At 49.9% G+C, this 16,604-nt stretch overlaps 1 protein-coding gene and 1 long non-coding RNA gene across 2 annotated transcripts; one reads left to right on the top strand and one right to left on the bottom strand.

The window, feature by feature from the left end:
• Positions 1-1,485: 1,485 nt before the first annotated feature.
• Positions 1,486-9,398, bottom strand: LOC148220949 (uncharacterized). The gene is made up of 3 exons (XR_015808729.1): positions 9,121-9,398; positions 3,180-3,270; positions 1,486-1,786 (listed from the first exon to the last, which is right to left on the bottom strand). It is a non-coding gene; the product is annotated as an uncharacterized LOC148220949 (long non-coding RNA).
• IL10 (interleukin 10) lies at positions 6,940-11,428 on the top strand. Its single transcript, XM_014872568.2, has 5 exons — positions 6,940-7,171; positions 8,391-8,453; positions 8,699-8,851; positions 9,339-9,404; positions 9,963-11,428. Exons 1-5 carry the CDS (start codon positions 7,010-7,012, stop codon positions 10,053-10,055), a joined length of 537 nt encoding a protein of 178 aa, XP_014728054.1. The 5' UTR covers positions 6,940-7,009; the 3' UTR covers positions 10,056-11,428.
• Positions 11,429-16,604: the final 5,176 nt, after the last annotated feature.

Below are 16,604 nucleotides of genomic sequence, written 5' to 3'. Positions count from 1 at the left end.
CAAAGTGTCCCTGTGCCCAAACCCAGGCTGGTGATGCTCTCTGTGATGCCAAGGACCAGCCCATGGGAGCCCAACTCACCCCTGCCCAGTTCAGGGACCAACTGGAGAATTAAATCTCCCTTTTGGATAAAATTTTCATCCCAAAACTGCAACAGCTCAGGAGTTGCCCAAAAGGGGAGGGGATCATGCATCACATTCCAAGAGCAGTGCCACCAGCTGCACCAACACCACTGGGACCAGCACTGGGCTCTGGGCCAAGGCTGCAGGGATTCCCAAACTCCTGCTCCTCCCATCCTTATTTCTGGAGAACTCAGAGCTGCTGTGGCAGCAGAAGTCACTCCACAGAAACGCAGAATCGCCCGAAATTGGAGGAGACTTTTGAGATCACCAACAATCAACCACAGCACCCCCATAACCACCCCTAAACCATATTCCCAAAAGGATTTTTGATGGAAAACCAGGCTGGGCCCGAGGCTGGAGCAGCCAATGGATCTGACAGTCCCACACATCCCCTGGGTTTGCCCCGAGGCTGAAATGTGCTGACAGTGCAGGCAATAAATGACACCTAATAAAGGAGAAACTGAGAGCTGGCTGCTATCAGCTCGGTTGTTGAGCGATCCGGGGAGCAAATGAATCACCCCAATAGCCAGGGAGGTTCAGCTTTCACCAAAACTGAAAGCTGTGTTTCAGTAAATTCGCTGCTGGCTCCGCGCGCGGCCGGCTCGCCGCGCCGGCTTTCGGTTTTGGGTTCGTGTTGCCCCTCTCCATTTCACAACCCCCAGCAGACAAGGCTGGTTTCGGGATGGCTGCACGTGAGCCTGGGCAGCTGTGCTCCAGCTGTGGCCCCAGGGATGGGCAGGGATGGGCAGGGATGGGCAGGCAGGGAAGGCTGGCACGGCCCAGCCCTGGGATCCGGCCGTTCCTGCCTCGTCGGATAACGCGTCCTGTGGGAAGGGGAGAACCGGGAAAAACAGGAAAACTGGGCACTGTTTGTTTCCCTCTGGGTGTAAATTCCTGGAGAAACGTGTTCTGACACGAGGGTGATTTTTCCAGAAGCTTCTCCAATCCCCCTGGATAGCTCTGCCTGATGCTGGCACACATGGGGAGCACCAGCCTGGCCTTCTGTCCCCTGGCTGAAGGCTCTGGAAAATGCAGAGCATTTCCTTCCTGCACAAACCCTTCTGGCCATCCATGTAAATCAGGGCCACTGTGAGGATTTTGGCTCTGCATTTAACTCTGTATTTTCAGCAGACACTGCTGGACACTGCAGAGGAGCAGGGATGAAGTTCCCATCCCTCCTTTCCCGACAGCAGAGGAAGTTTGCTTCAGATCGTGTTTTTTCTTCTTTTTTTTTTTTTTTTCTCGTCTTCTTATTTTTATACAGTGAAAGGGGTTTTCCACCATTCAACTTCATCTTTTTCTTCCTAGTTACAGTCCTCAAAAGTGACAGGGAAGCAATAACCAGACAGAGACACAAATGCCTGATGCTGTTAATGAAGTAAATCTTCCTCAGGCTTCCACAGAAAGATAAATCCCAGGGAAATTGGTGAAGAAGCTCGAGGAGAGCAGAAGTGGAGCTGACACCCAGGCCCCCATGGGGAGCAGCAGGATTTCAATTGAACTCTGCTGCTTTTATAACTCAATTTCTGCCCCCAAGGCAGGAGAGTGGAAATAAATGATCTTTACAGTCCTTTCCAACTCACACCACTCTATGATTCCATGATTTTCTTTGGGTCTCCACATTAAGGTATCTGTCAGGAGAAGGAGGTTGGATCATCTGTTCCCTCTGTGAAAAAAAAAAAAAAACAGAAGGGGGATCTGAACACTTTTAAAAGCCTCTGAAACCTCTGAAAAGCTCATCTGGTGGGTCATTTTTTAATCAAAAAAAAACCACAGCAAAGCTTTTGGAGCAGAAAGACACGGCTGGAGCAGGTGGAAAATCCCCTGGCAGCACCGGGGATGCTGCAGCATCCCTCGGGCTCTGAGGGTGAGCCACCATCCCCAAACCCAGCTTCACTTTGTGGGGTGGCAAAGAAAACCCAGGATTTCCAAACCCTCTGCACAAAAACCACCCCAAAACCCCAAAAGTGAGCGAAGCTGGCTCTGAAATTCACCCCAGAGCTTCCAAGCAGCAGCTTGGCCTCCTCTGATTTCTCAAACCGTGATAAGGAGTTTCTGTCTTATGACCCCTGAGCACTATAAATAGGCTGGGTTTGTGTTAATGGTCAGAGTTTTGGTGATAAATCATGACAAAGTCAATATTCACCAGAAGATCCACACGTTTCCCTCCTCTCCCCACCCCAAGTAATACCAGAACTAGAAAAAAGAAACTCCTCAAAGCAGCACTTGTGCAATGAGCTGCTCAGGGCACGAGTTGCTCAAAATTGCTTCTGTAGAAGGCTAAAAAAAAGAAAAAGAAAAAAAAGCAGTGCAAGTGATATTTGAGCAGATGGATTATATATTATGGGGGTTTTTTTGCATACTTTCACACTTTTTAGTTGTCTGCAAAGAAACTCATCTGAGTAAAGCTCACTTGGAGTGCAACAGGAGAAACCTGTTGGTTTCTCTAAGGATGGTGCTGTGAGCATCATAAAATTCCTGTCAACCGCTGATTTCAGGGGGGAATAAAAGAGATGAAAATGTAACAACACCTCTGTTTGCTCTGGGGAGTGGGAAAAGCCCCGTGTGGATGATGGCAGCAGCACTGACCTCACCCACGACTCCTCACACACCTCAGAGAGGGGCTTGGAAAATAGGGAATAAAGCACAGCTCGCTCTTCTAGGTTGGCAGAATTCCAGGAATTCCAGTGGGGGATATTAAATTTGGATATTATTTCACCTCTGCCTTAGAGTGCAAGAGAATTGCAAATATTGGGAGGTTTATGTGTGCCATTAAATAGTGCAAATATTTTTCAGTTAAGTTTATCACCAAAACCGAATCTGCAGAGGAGAGAAAGTCTCCATCACTTGGTTCTTTCATGTGGCAATTCCAGACATTTCCAGTTTAATTTAGACCACGTGGAAGTTCTGGACCTTCTAAGAACTTCTTATGTAACGCTCTCTCTGTGTCACATTAGCAGTGAAGTCCCAATGACACCAATTCGTGATTAATAACCCATTTTTGGACAAGATAAACGGGTGACATTGGTCAAATTTCCACAGAGCAATTTGGGATTTACCTGTTGAGGTCGGCGTGAGTCACGCCACGAGTTGTGACCAGGTTTCCACATGTGAAATATCCAACGTCACGCCTCGCCAGCAGGAAAAATTCTTGAAAAAAAAAAAAAAAAAAAAAAAAAGCACAAAGCAGAGCACTTGGTACTTCATCAGGAACTATTAGTCACCAGCACTGGGCTGCTGAGAGAGCAATGCCATCACTTCAAACACAGGGTGAAGGAAAGGACACCAAGTCCCCACTTCCCCCACGAGCGTCACTGGCAGCAGATCGTCCCGATCTGGAGGAATGAGAAATGGGGAATTTCAGAAAAGGAAAGAAAGAACAACACCACTGTGACAGCCTGGAAATGGAGGGGATCCTCCAAGTTACGTCTAGAAGAGATAGGGCAGAAAATCACAGAAGCTGAGGCTGGGAAAGACCTCTGAGATCATCAATCCAACCTGTGACTGATCCCTGCCTTGTCACCACACCAGAACACTGAGAGCCACATCCAGGTGTTCCTTGGACACCTCCAGGGATGGTAAAACCCCTCTAGGGATGGTAAAACCCCTCTAGGGATGGTGAAACCCCTCTAGGGATGGTAAAACCCTTCCAGGGATGGTGAAACCCCTCTAGGGATGGTAAAACCCTTCCAGGGATGGTAAAACCCCTCTAGGGATGGTGAAACCTCTCCAGGGATGGTAAAACCCCTCTAGGGATGGTGAAACCTCTCCAGGGATGGTGCTACACAACGTCCCTCTGTCCAAAAGCAATGCAGAGACCAAGAAGGCAAAAAAACCCTAAAAATCTGTCACGTCAAACCTTGCCAAGAAAAGAAAAGCCCCATCAATTATCAGGTGAGGCGCCACCCTGCTCCAGTGATGGGAACATGAGAACCCAAACCCTACCCAGGACCACGTCCAGGACCAACTTTTCTTCATGACACGTTGTAGGAGAAAGTGTTTGGCCTCAGTTTTAGCGTTGGCTGCCCCGCTGCTCTTGCGAACTCGCCGCTGCCGAGTTCGTGGGAGGTGGGGTAAAAAACACAAGAGTGGTTTTTTGAGTAGCACGTTCTCCTTCCTGCATCGATGTTCTTGGCAGGGACGAGAGCTGTTTCCTAAAGGTTCAGCGCTCCACCCACGCCGCCCGGACACTCTTTAGGAAAAAGGTGTTTTCTTCATTCATGAAGCTCGGTGTAGTAGCGCAGCCACCGCCTTTCCACAACGCTCAGCAGGGCTGAGTCACAGCGAAACTGCACCGTCAAGATCTCTGACGAGGCAGAGGAAACGCAGGTAAACACAGCAGAGAATCGCGCTGCGCACGCCAGAGTTTCCTCTGCGGAACGGGCACGGCTGCCTGACGCTGCTGCCAGCCCCAAAACACAGCCCGGGCTCCCAGAGACGGCTGGAGGAACTGCTCGAGAGTCACAGGCTGGCACGTTCGGGATGTCAGAGGTGTCACGGAGATGTCATGGAGATGTCGCGGGTGTCATGGAGAGCCCGGGCGGCTCGAAACGAGAGGAGTTTGGAAATGAGCGCTCAGCTCCTGGGCAGGGTGGAAGGAGGCTCCAAATTCTGCTCCGTCTCCTGCTGCTGCCAGGGCACGTCCCCTGGGTTGGATGTTAGGAAAAAAAAAATTTTACTGAAGGAGGGATAAAGCGCTGGAATTGTCTGCCCAGGGAGGTGGTGGAGTCACCATCCCTGGGTGTGTTTAAAAAAAAAGATTGGATGTGGCACTCGGTGCCATGGGTTAGTGCAGGTGTTAGGGCTGGGTTGGACTCAATCCTGAAGGTCTCTTCCAACCTGGAGATTCTGTTCATTCTGTTCTGTTCTGTTCAAAGCCCCTCTGCTGTGTATCCCATAAAAACACCAACTCCTAAAGCCACCCCTAAGCCCTTCCACTGCAAGGGAGAGCCTGGGGCTGCATCCCTGCCTGAAGGGAACGGGATTAGCTGCAGGATTTGAGCATCCAGGGTTACATAAACCAACCTCACACATCAGCTCCCATGCCCTGGTGAAGCTTCAGCAGCCATCCAGGTCTAGGCACTGAAGATTTATTGATCCCTGGCAGGTTTAAATTAATGCAAAGAAACAAAAACCTGTCCCCGTGTGGGATTCCAGGGAAAGGTGGGGTCCTGCCTGTGGGAATTGAGTTTAAGGCCAATTTTATCTGAGCTTCTGCTCTTCTCCTTTCAGATGGATTCTGCTGACAGTCGAGAGGAAAAACCCCACAGCTGTGTTAGAGCAGGGGAACAAAAATGGGCCACCAAAAACATGACCCAGACCATGATTCAGCTGCACTGATGTCCCTGCAGTGATTCCCCAGGAGCAGCTTCCCCATCACCTCTGGGAGAGTCAATACCAACAGAGCAAAGGAAAACAAATCACAAAATCCCACACTTCCCCTGCCTCAGCCTCTCCAGTCGCTGATGTTTCATCCCCTTTGCTCTAACACGTGTCCATGCCAACCATTCCTCTCTCCTGCTCCTAAAATTAGAGTGAAAAACTCTCAGTATGCAGGAACAAACAATACTTTGAATTTTTCCAGCTTTTTTCCCAGCAATAAATTCCCTCTCAGAAGTTCACAAATTCAACTTGAAAGATCAGTGTGATGAAGAAGATGAGAATTTTAGGGATTTGTTCCCTAATGGAGGAAGGCTTCCCTACTGGGAAGAATAAGCACTTTTAAAAATAACATGGGGGATTTCAAGGAAATGAAAGGAAAATCCCCTGATTTCAGAAAATCCAAATTTATCTCCCCTCTCACTTTCTTGAATGCCAAATTCCCAGATAAATAAGTGAAATCTTTATCCCAAGGAAGCGGGGGTGTGGGCTAGAATAGAAAGAGAGGAGAAAAGAGAGGGAAACGGAAAATGGGGAGACGTCACAGGAATTCTTTGTGGCTCCAAGGGACACTTTTATCACAGCTGGGACAATGAGTCCCAGCTAAGATAGGACAGGCTGCTGCTTGGATGGAACTGCTGGCCATTTCTAGGAAACAAAATAAGATTTAAAAGCCTGGAAAATGAATTTTTATGACCTGCTCATGCAGGCATCAAAGTAGTGGCACAAATCCTGATCCTGCCCTGGAGGATCCACGAGTGACCAGAGCAGGGCTGGAATCCTCCACTGGGACCCACTGATCCCATTGGCATCCAACTGATATTTGGGAGCACAAACTGAGCTTGCTGAGCAGTGAAAATTCACATTTGTTTCAGCTAACATGAGCATTAACTGAAAAAAAAACCAAAAGACCCAAATGAATTAAAAATGAAGATTTCAGATAGTGATGTGTGTTTGCAGATTAGAACGCCAAAGGAAGAGACAGAGAATTTGTACAGTTCGTGAAAAGCAATTCTGCTGAGTGATGCTCTCTGCAGGTTTGCTACTGAGATTTAAAAGTAGCAACCCCTTTTTTTTTTTTTCCCCTAACCATACAACATTCATCTAAAAATAAAAAATGGAACAGTTGGAATAAAGTAATCTCACGCAGCACCTTGGCTTCTTCATGTGTCTCTGCAGCTTTCCTCCTCAGCCACAGCTAAATTTACAAGAAACAAGCATGTAAGAAAAAAAAATGCAGAGTCTAAGCACAAAAAATTTGATGGGGTGTGAGGAGAGGAGGGGGGTCACAGGAAACCCAAGTTGACGGGAACCCAAGTGACATTTGGGCTTAATGAATGACTTAAAACCCCAATATTGCTCGTCAGGAAATGGGGAGAGGAAACGGAGTGATGTTTTGAGAGTATAAATGAGGGGCTCCATCAAGGTGAAAGCTGCAGATCTGCTTTGTACCCTCCTGTGGGACCCAGCCCAGAACTGCAGCAGAGGGGGAGCAGCCTTTGCCCACAGCATGAGGACCTGCTCGGGGGGCACAGCCGTGCCCATCGTGCTGCTGCTGCTGCTGGGCACCGTGCCCACCCTCGCCCAGCCCTCCTGCAGCCACTTCCCCCAGCTCCTGCCCACCAAGCTCAAAGAGCTCAGGATCAAGTTTGGGGAAATCAAGGATTATTTTGTAAGTATCGTTTCTGGTTTGTTTGTTTTTTTTTTTTTTTTTTTTTGTCGCCTCGTTTTGCCTTTCTTGCAAAGTTCTGGGATCTGGAGGAGGAGGAAGAGCTTCCTCCCGGCAGAAATGATTTGGTTGCTTTGCGTTACCGGGTGAGCAAGAGCAGCTCGGTTTTGCTGCTCGCTGAGAGAAAAATCTGACAGGCTTTTCTTCCTAGTTTTAATGACTATGAACTCGAGATTTCATAACGAACCTCTGCAAACCTTTCTAGCCAAACTTCCCCCGAAATGTTGCAAACCAAGTTAATCACTGAATTTATAGGAGGAAATAGTTTTTTCCTTCAGAGCAACATGGTCCAGCCCTGCTGAGGCCAGTGCCAGGTAAAAAGGGAAATTTTTGCTGCAGATTTTTGTTTTGAAAGAACCACAAAACCTGCAGAGAGTGGAGGAGCAGCGCAGGCACTGAACACCTGCACTGGTGCCTGTGCAAGGTCCTTGTTCTGCATCACAGGAGCCTCAAGGGCTACTGAGCAAACAGCACTCAGAGCATCGTGGCTTCAGCACTCACAGAGCTGCTTGGGCACAGCCCTGCCAATGTCTTTTAGCAATAAAACAAGATAATTCTCCAGATTCAATCTCAAGCCAATGTCATGGCTTGTATTTGTTATCAAACGAACGCAGCCAAGATTTCAGATGTAGCTGGCTGTGAATCTCCCGGATAACCATGGGAAGGAATATTTTTAACCTCTCAGGGCAGCTTTTGATGCTTTGGGTGGTGCCAGCACAAACCCCCCTTTTCCCCATCAACAGGAGACTTACAGGGGTGACAAAAGCAGGGGGATGGAACCCTCCTGCCCTGGCAGAGGGGCTGGGGTGGCTCTGACACCTCTCTGGAGAGCTTTGCTGTCTGCAAAAGCCTCAGACAGCAGCACCCTGTGCAGCTGGGGAGAGCGAGCGGCTCCAGCTCAGCCCCAGGAGTTTCACATCAACGAATTCAATGGCACCAGAGGTTGTGATTTCGTTTTCGTGCTGGCCCGACCTGACAGTCCTTGTGCTGCAAGGCTGTGGGCCAGAGTGACTCCTCTGCCTGGTGTCACCGTGCTCTGCTCGGGGCTCACACTTTGCTGCAGGGAAATGCAAACAAGGGAAGGATCATTTGTTAGGGTAAATGGGAAGGGTTGACTGCCTGCCTGAAAAAAAGCTCATTTTTCAATTCCATCCTCCCCCAGCAATCAAAAGATGACGACCTCAGCATCCAACTGCTCAGCTCTGACCTGCTGGAGGAATTCAAGGTAAGAATCTCATTCCCCCGCAGTTCCTCCTCCTTCCCCATCCCTGGGCAGGCGTTTCGTAAGAAGGGAAGCTGCAAACTGGGACATGTGCTGCTGCTGTCACGCCGGGCTGGCTGTGCCACCCTGCGGGGACACGTGTGGCTCTGGAGGGGCTGGCACGAGGTTCCCAGCCTGGCTCTGCTTTCTACAAACCCACACCCAGTGCTGCTGGCTGTCCCCAACCACCTTCCCCCCGCTGTCCCCAGGGGAGCCTCGGCTGCCAGTCGGTGTCGGAGCTGATGGGGTTCTACATGGAGGAGGTGCTGCCCAGCGCCATGAGAACCAGCACGGAGCACCAGCACAGCATGGGCGACCTGGGCAACCTCCTGCTGAGCCTGAGAGCCACCATGAGGCGCTGTGTGAGTGGGGGACACTGCCGGGGCGGGCAGAGGGTGGCCAGGAGCAGGGCAGGGCTGGGGAGTGGCATGGGAGGAGCAGGGATTCGGGCAGGGAGGAAATTAGGGATTCGGGCTGGGAGGAAATTAGGGATTCGGGCTGGGATTCGGGCAGGGATGAGGGCAGGGGTTTGTGCTCACATCAGTGCCCTGAGGATGCTGCAGGAGCAGCCCTGCGAGTCAGAGCCTGGCTGAAGAGACACAGGGAGGGCAGGAGCACATCTGTCCCTTACCTGGATGCTGCAGCTGCTGAAAACACACCTGGACAGGCTGCGAGCCCAGGCTGGGGTCACTGTGGGCTCCTTCCATCGGGGCACGGTGCAAACCTGCTGGGATCAGTGCCCACACAGGGGAAAAGGGGGAGCAGCAGGGACAAGGGACAGGAGGAGGGGACAGCCCCCAGCACAGCCCCGGGGAGGAACCCTGGGGCTGAGGCTCTGTCCCTTTGCAGCACAGATTCTTCACGTGCGAGGAGAGGAGCAGGAGCATGAAGAACATCAAGGAAACCTTCACCAGGGTGAGCTCACACTCAGGGCTGGGCTGGGAGGAACCTGCTGCCACCACAGGGCAGAGCAGAGCAGAGAACAGAACCCAAAGAAAGTTTTAATCACAAATTCTCGCAGCAGAGGAATGCAGAGAGCGATGATTGATATGTTTCTCATATCAAATATTTGGCCATCTGCTAAATTTTAGTGTAAGGAATTTTTCTTTTCCTAAGTTCTACCCTCTTTCACCCAACAATTTGGAATCTTTTCAAAATGAGATCCTGAGAATTTTGTTACTAACCTCAAAGCATCTGTGTTTTCCCCCTTAAGGTTTGGCTACTTTTTAATTTTTTTTTCACGTACAGCTATTGTACAACCCCATTAAAAAGCTTTACAAAGCTTCCCAGGTTTGGGACCATTTATCCAGCTGAAGAACTGCTGCTGTCCATAGCTTAGGGAGCTCTGGAATCCCCAGGGGGTTGGGCAGAGAAGCTGGAGGTGACCATGGAAGGAGAATTTGGGCAGAATTTGGCATTGTACAGCACACATCTGTGACAGTCACACTAAGCACATCTGGCTTCCCCCTGCAGATGCACAAGAACGGAATCTACAAGGCCATGGGAGAGTTTGACATCTTCATCAACTACATCGAAAAATATTTAACAATGAGGAGAAGGAACTGAGAGCATCCCTGCGTCTGCATTTTCCACACCAACTCCTGCTACTTGTTTAAAAAATCACTTTAGGCTGCAAGAGCTCAAATTAAGTTATCTCAAGGTTCAGGTCAAGAGTTACAGGTCAATAACTTCCAGCTTAATATTGTATTTAAGAGGTTTTTTTTTTTTTATTAGTTGAATTTATTATTTATTACTTCTAATACCTCAGTGTTGATGTTTACAGTATGTTTTGAAGAAAGGAGTGATGAGCTTGTAAATTACTATTTATTGTTCAATATTTTAATATTGGTTATAGTAGTACTATTTTATTCATAGCTTCAAAACATCCAAAGCAGCATTTTTCTGGAGGGCAGACAACGAGCTGAGCTTATCCCCAGTGAATTCTACTCCTGATTAGGAGCAAAGCCAGCTCTGAGTTCAACAAAATTTGATTTTAGGCAAATGACCCTCACCTCATACCCTATATCTCTATTTATTTATGCAACCAGGTGGTTTTATGCTTAGAAGGAGAAAAAGCCACAGCAACAGCTTGGTTGACTCCACTTTAGACTTCAGATTAGTCCAGACTAAATTTAAAAACTTAGAAATGAAATGCTTGGTTCTAATAGAACTTGACTTAAATATTGCTCAGTGTCTGCCTTCCAGAGCTGCTGGGTCGGCCACTCTGCACTTTCCAAAGTTAACTTTACTATTTTCCAGTCTCTGATTGGGTTTTACTCACTGTTTTACTGCTGTTCATTTTCTATTAGAAGTTAGAGGATATTGAATTAACCACCATTTTAAGGTGGCTCGGGTAATTTGCATTCAAATCCACGGGGCTGCTCCCGTGCCAATGCTGGGATTGGATTTTTAATCCCCACCCTCAGTGGGAGCAGCTTTGGTGCCCCCAAACGTGGCTGATTTTGGGGCTCAGTGGACACTGAGCCAGAGGAAAATGCCACAACCCCAAGAGAGGCTTTTATTTCTAATATTTAGAAGTGGAAGGGCCCCCCTCCCCGATGAAACACTGCCGGTTTGGTGTTTGCTGTGCAAGTCCCAGCTGAGCAGAGGTTCTTTACACCGGATATTCCTGCTGGCAGGAATTGGATATCCCAGAGCAGGGCAGGAATTCTGCTCCATGGGTCACTCCTCCTCCTGCTGAAAGCTCAGCTTCAAGGGCAGCCAAAGACTGTAAAACTTAAATTAAGCTTCTTACCAGGGCAGGTCCAGCTCCTGTTGAGCCAATTCTGTTTTTCCCCTCCAAACACCTTCGATGTTCTGGGATAGCCCTGGAGCCAGGGACAACATCAGCACGGCTTCTGTCACTGGGTGAACGTTCACCTGTTTATCTGTATGGAGAAAAATCCTTTATTTTTGCTAATAAAGACTCCCTGATGAAACCAGCCTCTGTCCTGTTCTTATGAGCTGTGAGCAGGGCTGTAAATCAGCTCCAGCCCTGGATGCTGTGCCCGCTGTCAGGAAGAGCCCAGGTGGGAACAGGTCAGGCACAGATCCAGGTGGGAAGGAGCACCAGAGAGATTTGTCTTGGGTTAATGACCAGGGAAGTGAGAAAACCTGAGAAAACAAAGCGAATTTCTCACGAAATACCCATCACTGATCTCTTCCAGCAGGGAAGCACCAGGGGAGGAGCAGTCACAGAATCATCCACACTTTATCCGCCAGCAGCATTTTCCCATTGTTGGAGCTCTGTCCACAGCAGTGCCAGGATTCACTGCTTTAAAAAACAGGAAAAAAACCCAAATGGCAGCTTGGAGAGCTGGGAGATGCAGGGCACCATCACAAATCATGCAGGTGATTTAATTCCAGCCAGAATCCTGGCACCAGCAGCACCCAGTGTCCCTCCAGGCTGCACCCTGAGCTGGGCTGGCTGTGGGCAGCAGATCTGAAGATCCCTTAGGTGCCAGCATCAACCAAGCCCGAAATATCAGAGTTTGGGGGGGAAAAAAAACCACCATAAAAGGCAGCCTTTTGCTCCTGCTGCCTCCCCAAAAACTGCTGTGAGCCCCAGCAGGGCTCCCGAGCCCCCAGTGCTGATGTAGTTCCTGCCAATCTCAGTCTGGGTGTTACAGTAAGAGCACGAAGCCGTGGCAGAGATCAAAGGCAGTGGTTTCTGGTTTTGTTATCCCACAGAAGTTGGGTTTCCTTGCTGGGCATCCTCCCCCTGAGAGCGCTGCCAGCTCAGCAGCCTGAGAGCCCAAATCACCTCCTGACCTCGGCTGCTCCTGCTCTGCCCCAGGGCTGAGCTCCCCACCAGCCCAAATTCTGCATCTCCACCTGGGGCTGCCTCAGGCAGCTGCTGCTGCTTTTGCTTTTTCTCTCTTTAGAAGCTTTCCTCAGAGCCATAAGCAGCCGGTGCTGTTCTTGCTGTCAGGAGAGTAATTCACTTTCTTCATCATCTCCTGTTGGCCAAGTGAGGAGGGCAAACCCCAGCTGAAGAGCAGGGTGGAAACATCTCCTGAACACAGCAGGACAGACAGACAGACACCTCCTGTCATGTACTGGGACTGAGGAAACAAACCTCACTGGCCTCTCTTAAAACAGGAAAAAAATTTGTCTCTTGTCACGAGGAAGATGAGCACCTTCTCCATGACCCTTCATCCTCCCAGGGTGCCACAAGGACCAGGGACAGGCCTTGAGGTGATATGAGGGACTTTAAGCACAAAAGGGGCAAAATTAAAACAAGTAGACTCTGCTAGAACTCCTTTTGAATTGCAGAAGCTTTCGGAACTTTCCTCATTTTGTTGTGGTTGTAGTTAACACTTGTTATTTAACTCGAACTGGCTGCACCACTCAGGCCCACGCATCTCCTGCCTCTCTGTGCCCTAGATTTCGGCAGCATGTGACTGAAATTGGGGCTTTTGTCGTGAAAGAGGCCAAGGAGAGCAGCAGAAACTGAGCTGTGAACCCCAGCTGGGCACGAGGGGAGTGGGGGGCACAGCCCCGACTTGGCAGAGCTGCCAATTCCCTCCCCCAGGTGCTGAGAGGCTGAGGAATTACCAAGGCTGGGGATCGCTAAAGATGCCACAGCCACAGGGCCAGCAGCCCTCGGGGCCAGAACCCCGGTGTGGAGCTCTGGAGTGGCCCAGCTCCTGTGCCTGGGGGGTGGCAAGGGGAGGATGGAGCTGAGCAGCCCAGGGATGGACCCAGAGATCCCCGGGGATGGACCCAGAAATCCCCAGGGATGAACCCAGAGATCCCTGGGGATGAACCCAGAGATCTCCAGGGATGGACCCAGAGATCTGCAGGGATGGACCCAGAGATCCCCGGGGATGGACCCAGAGATCTCCAGGGATGGACCCAGAGATCCCCGGGGATGGACCCAGAGATCCCCGGGGATGGACCCAGAAATCCCCAGGGATGGACCCAGAGATCCCCGGGGATGGACCCAGAAATCCCCAGGGATGGACCCAGAGATCCCCAGGGATGGACCCAGAAATCCCCAGGGATGGACCCAGAGTTCCCCGGGGATGAACCCAAAAATCCCAGGGGATGAACCCAGAAATCCCCGGGGATGGACCCAGAAATCCCCAGGTATGCAACCAGAGCTCACAACAAGCTCCTCTGAGATGTTCATCCCCACCTTCCTGAAAAGCCCCTTTAAGTACCCAGAACCCACTCACCTCACAAGGTGAGGGCACAGAGCTGCACGAACCCTGTGATATTTCTGGGTGCCATCAGCCAGCAGTGGGTTAATGTGTAATTAACACATGAATTAACACAGGCACTGCCGCTCCCGGGGCTGTTGGATGGCGATGCAGAGCGAGGAAGGGTTGGAACTGCTCCCCATCCCTGCCAGACCTTCAGGTGCTGCAGTCAGAGACTCCTCTGGGCTTTCCCATGGAACAGGAGATGGAGATGCCAGCCCAGGGCACCTCAGCTGCTCAGGGATTCAGAGGTTTAACACCCCCAGTTCTCCTTTTCTGCCTTGTGATCTGTTGCCTTTGGCCTCTTGGCAGGATCTCTCCATCATTTCATCACACCCTGAAGCAACCAAACCATCTCCTTCACTCCAGGGCTGGACTTCAAGGTTCCTTTCCTGGCAGTAGCACCAAATTTACTTTTTTTCTGAGCTGAAACTTGGTTTCCTGACTCTTTTGCAATGCTGAGCCCAGCTGCTGTGACTGGCACATCTCACACAGCCTCTCCACAACCTGCTGGCTCTGATTTTCGGAGCACTGAGGAGCAGCTTTGCCTTTCCTGGTTGAAAAAGGAGCTGCAAAATCCTAGAGCAGGATTCCCGTGGGCCTGCTACATCCTGATGGTGCCATTTCTGGAGAGAACCCAACTCTGAGCAAAAATCACATCTCGTTCTGCTGCTTTTACAGCCAGATTTCCATCAGCACCTGTCATTTCACAGCCAGCCCTCAGCAGGATCCCTGCAGCCCCAGGTCTGAGCAAGCCTGGTGCCAGTGGATCTTTCATAAATCCAGCATTTTCTGAGCATTAAGCAATTTAACTGTGCACAAGCCAGGCCTCGCACCAGGAAATCCTGACATCCCCTGATGTGCCTGGCCCTAATTCTTAGAAAAATACAATTATCAGCTGGTTTTGCACAGAATTTTTGCCTTTTTGAGTTGTCCAGCTTACCAGGAGCTGTTCCCTGGGCACAAACCACCCCAGAGCAGAAAGGCAACCAAGCCAAAACCTCCTTGGCCAACAGAAGGAGGCAGCTGGCCACCAGCACACTCAGAGCAGCTCTGGGAGCCCAGGCATGAAAAAACCACCACTCTCAGTGGTCAGTTAGGGCAATAAACAGTAAAACAATGCTCATCATCACAAAACACAGGGGCAGCAGAGAAACAGCAACCAGCCGAGGGCTCCTCAGTGCCATTGCACAACGTGCCTTCCTCCCACACATGCTCAGGACATTTTGTCCCCCTGGGGCTGTCCAGAGTTGACCAACACCATGGGAGCACAGCAAACCACGGCTGGGGGAAGGGGCTTCACCTCCATCCCTGCAAGAGCAGCAGAAACTTCTTGTGTTGCCAGATAAGAGCAGAGATCTTCGTGATTCATCCCTCCCCAGTGATCGACCTGGAGCTGAGCCAGACTTTTGATCAAAATCACCTCAAAAGCAAGAAATTATAGATATATATATATAATTTTTCCCCTTAGCAGGAAGCTTGCTGCTAAAAATAAATCGGGTGGGGTGAGGAGAGATGGGTTATCTTTCTACTAACTACTTCAAAATTTCAAATGTTGCAGTGAGTCTTTCACAAATTCCTCTGGAGTCAGCAGGTCACAGGTCCCCCTGCTCTGCTCCCACTGCAGCTGACTCCTGCAAATAATTGTGGCCATCACCTCCCACAGGTGCCAGACCAGATTTTATATCTGATTTTATATCCTGGCTGCCCCTGGAGTGTTTTTCCCAAAGGTAATGAATGGAACCACAGAACCCCAGAATGATTCTGGAAGGGACCTGGAATCTCACCTCTCTCCAGATGTGTGAATCCATCTCATCTCCCCCAAATAAAATGGGATTCCTTCCTGCTGCTTTTCCCATCCTTACCTGATCCCAGGGGCACAGAGCCCCCGGAATTCCAGCACCTCTCCTCTGCCCTCTGATTTATTTACAGCGCCTTGTGAGCAGCTCTGCCCCAAAATTTGGGTTTCAAATCTAAAAGCAACAAAACACGGCCCCGTGTGAGTAAGCCCGTTCTCACCCACCACCCACACTGCCCCAGCTATTCCTTTTAGTATCAACAGCTTTACAGAAAACAGCCCTGGGTTTCATCCACCCAGGCACTGAAAGCAGTGACAGAAAGAGAGAACCTGGCTGCTGGGTGAGGGTGAATCCCCTCCAGAGTGTAGCTGTGGGTTAGGGATTTAACCCTTTGGTGCAGTGGAAAGAAGAGCCACAGCTACAGGGTTATCCTTTAGGATAGGAAGGAGACATTTCATGGAGAGTACGATTTGTACTTACAGGATCTTCTGCAGAATTAAGATAAGACAGCAGCTCATTGGATAATTGAGAAAACTCTTCTGGGACAATACTTCAGAACGAGTCCCATGCTTGGCATTAGGTGTTAATCTAATATTGATTAATTCCATTCTATTTTGACTAAATTATTATTCTGGGAGAAGTTCTTCCTACCAGAGCTGAATAAGCTGTCAGCTTGGGAACGGATTTGTGAGAGAACCAGCAGAAACTCCAGCCTGGGAATGATTTTCCTGGCTGTAATTTTCCTTGGCCTCTAACAGTGTGTCCACACCAGAGGAACATTTCTGCTGGGGAGGGAGGGAAAGTGGAGGGTGAGGAGGTGACACCTTCTTCTCCAGGAGTTGGGATGCCCAGGAAAGCCTGGGAAGCTTCAGGACCACCCTGCTGGCCACTGATGGCTTCAAGTAGAGTGGAATGAAGAAGGGGAAGGAGCCACGGCTGCCTGCTCTGCTCTTCCCTCCCCAAACACACACAGAAAACATTTCAAGCCACAAATCTTCCCGCCGGAGTTGAGATTTGTGTCAGTGAGCACCGTAATTTCCAGAACAGGATCTGGGTGAGAAAAGAAACCTGAACCTCATCCCGCCCCAGACAGCCTCGGGGCTCATTACCAG

This window comes from Sturnus vulgaris, chromosome 29, assembly GCF_052056855.1.
Source record: "Sturnus vulgaris isolate bStuVul1 chromosome 29, bStuVul1.hap1, whole genome shotgun sequence".
NCBI classification, from domain to species: Eukaryota; Metazoa; Chordata; class Aves; order Passeriformes; family Sturnidae; genus Sturnus; species Sturnus vulgaris.
This window is presented reverse-complemented; position numbering and strand designations above follow the sequence as displayed.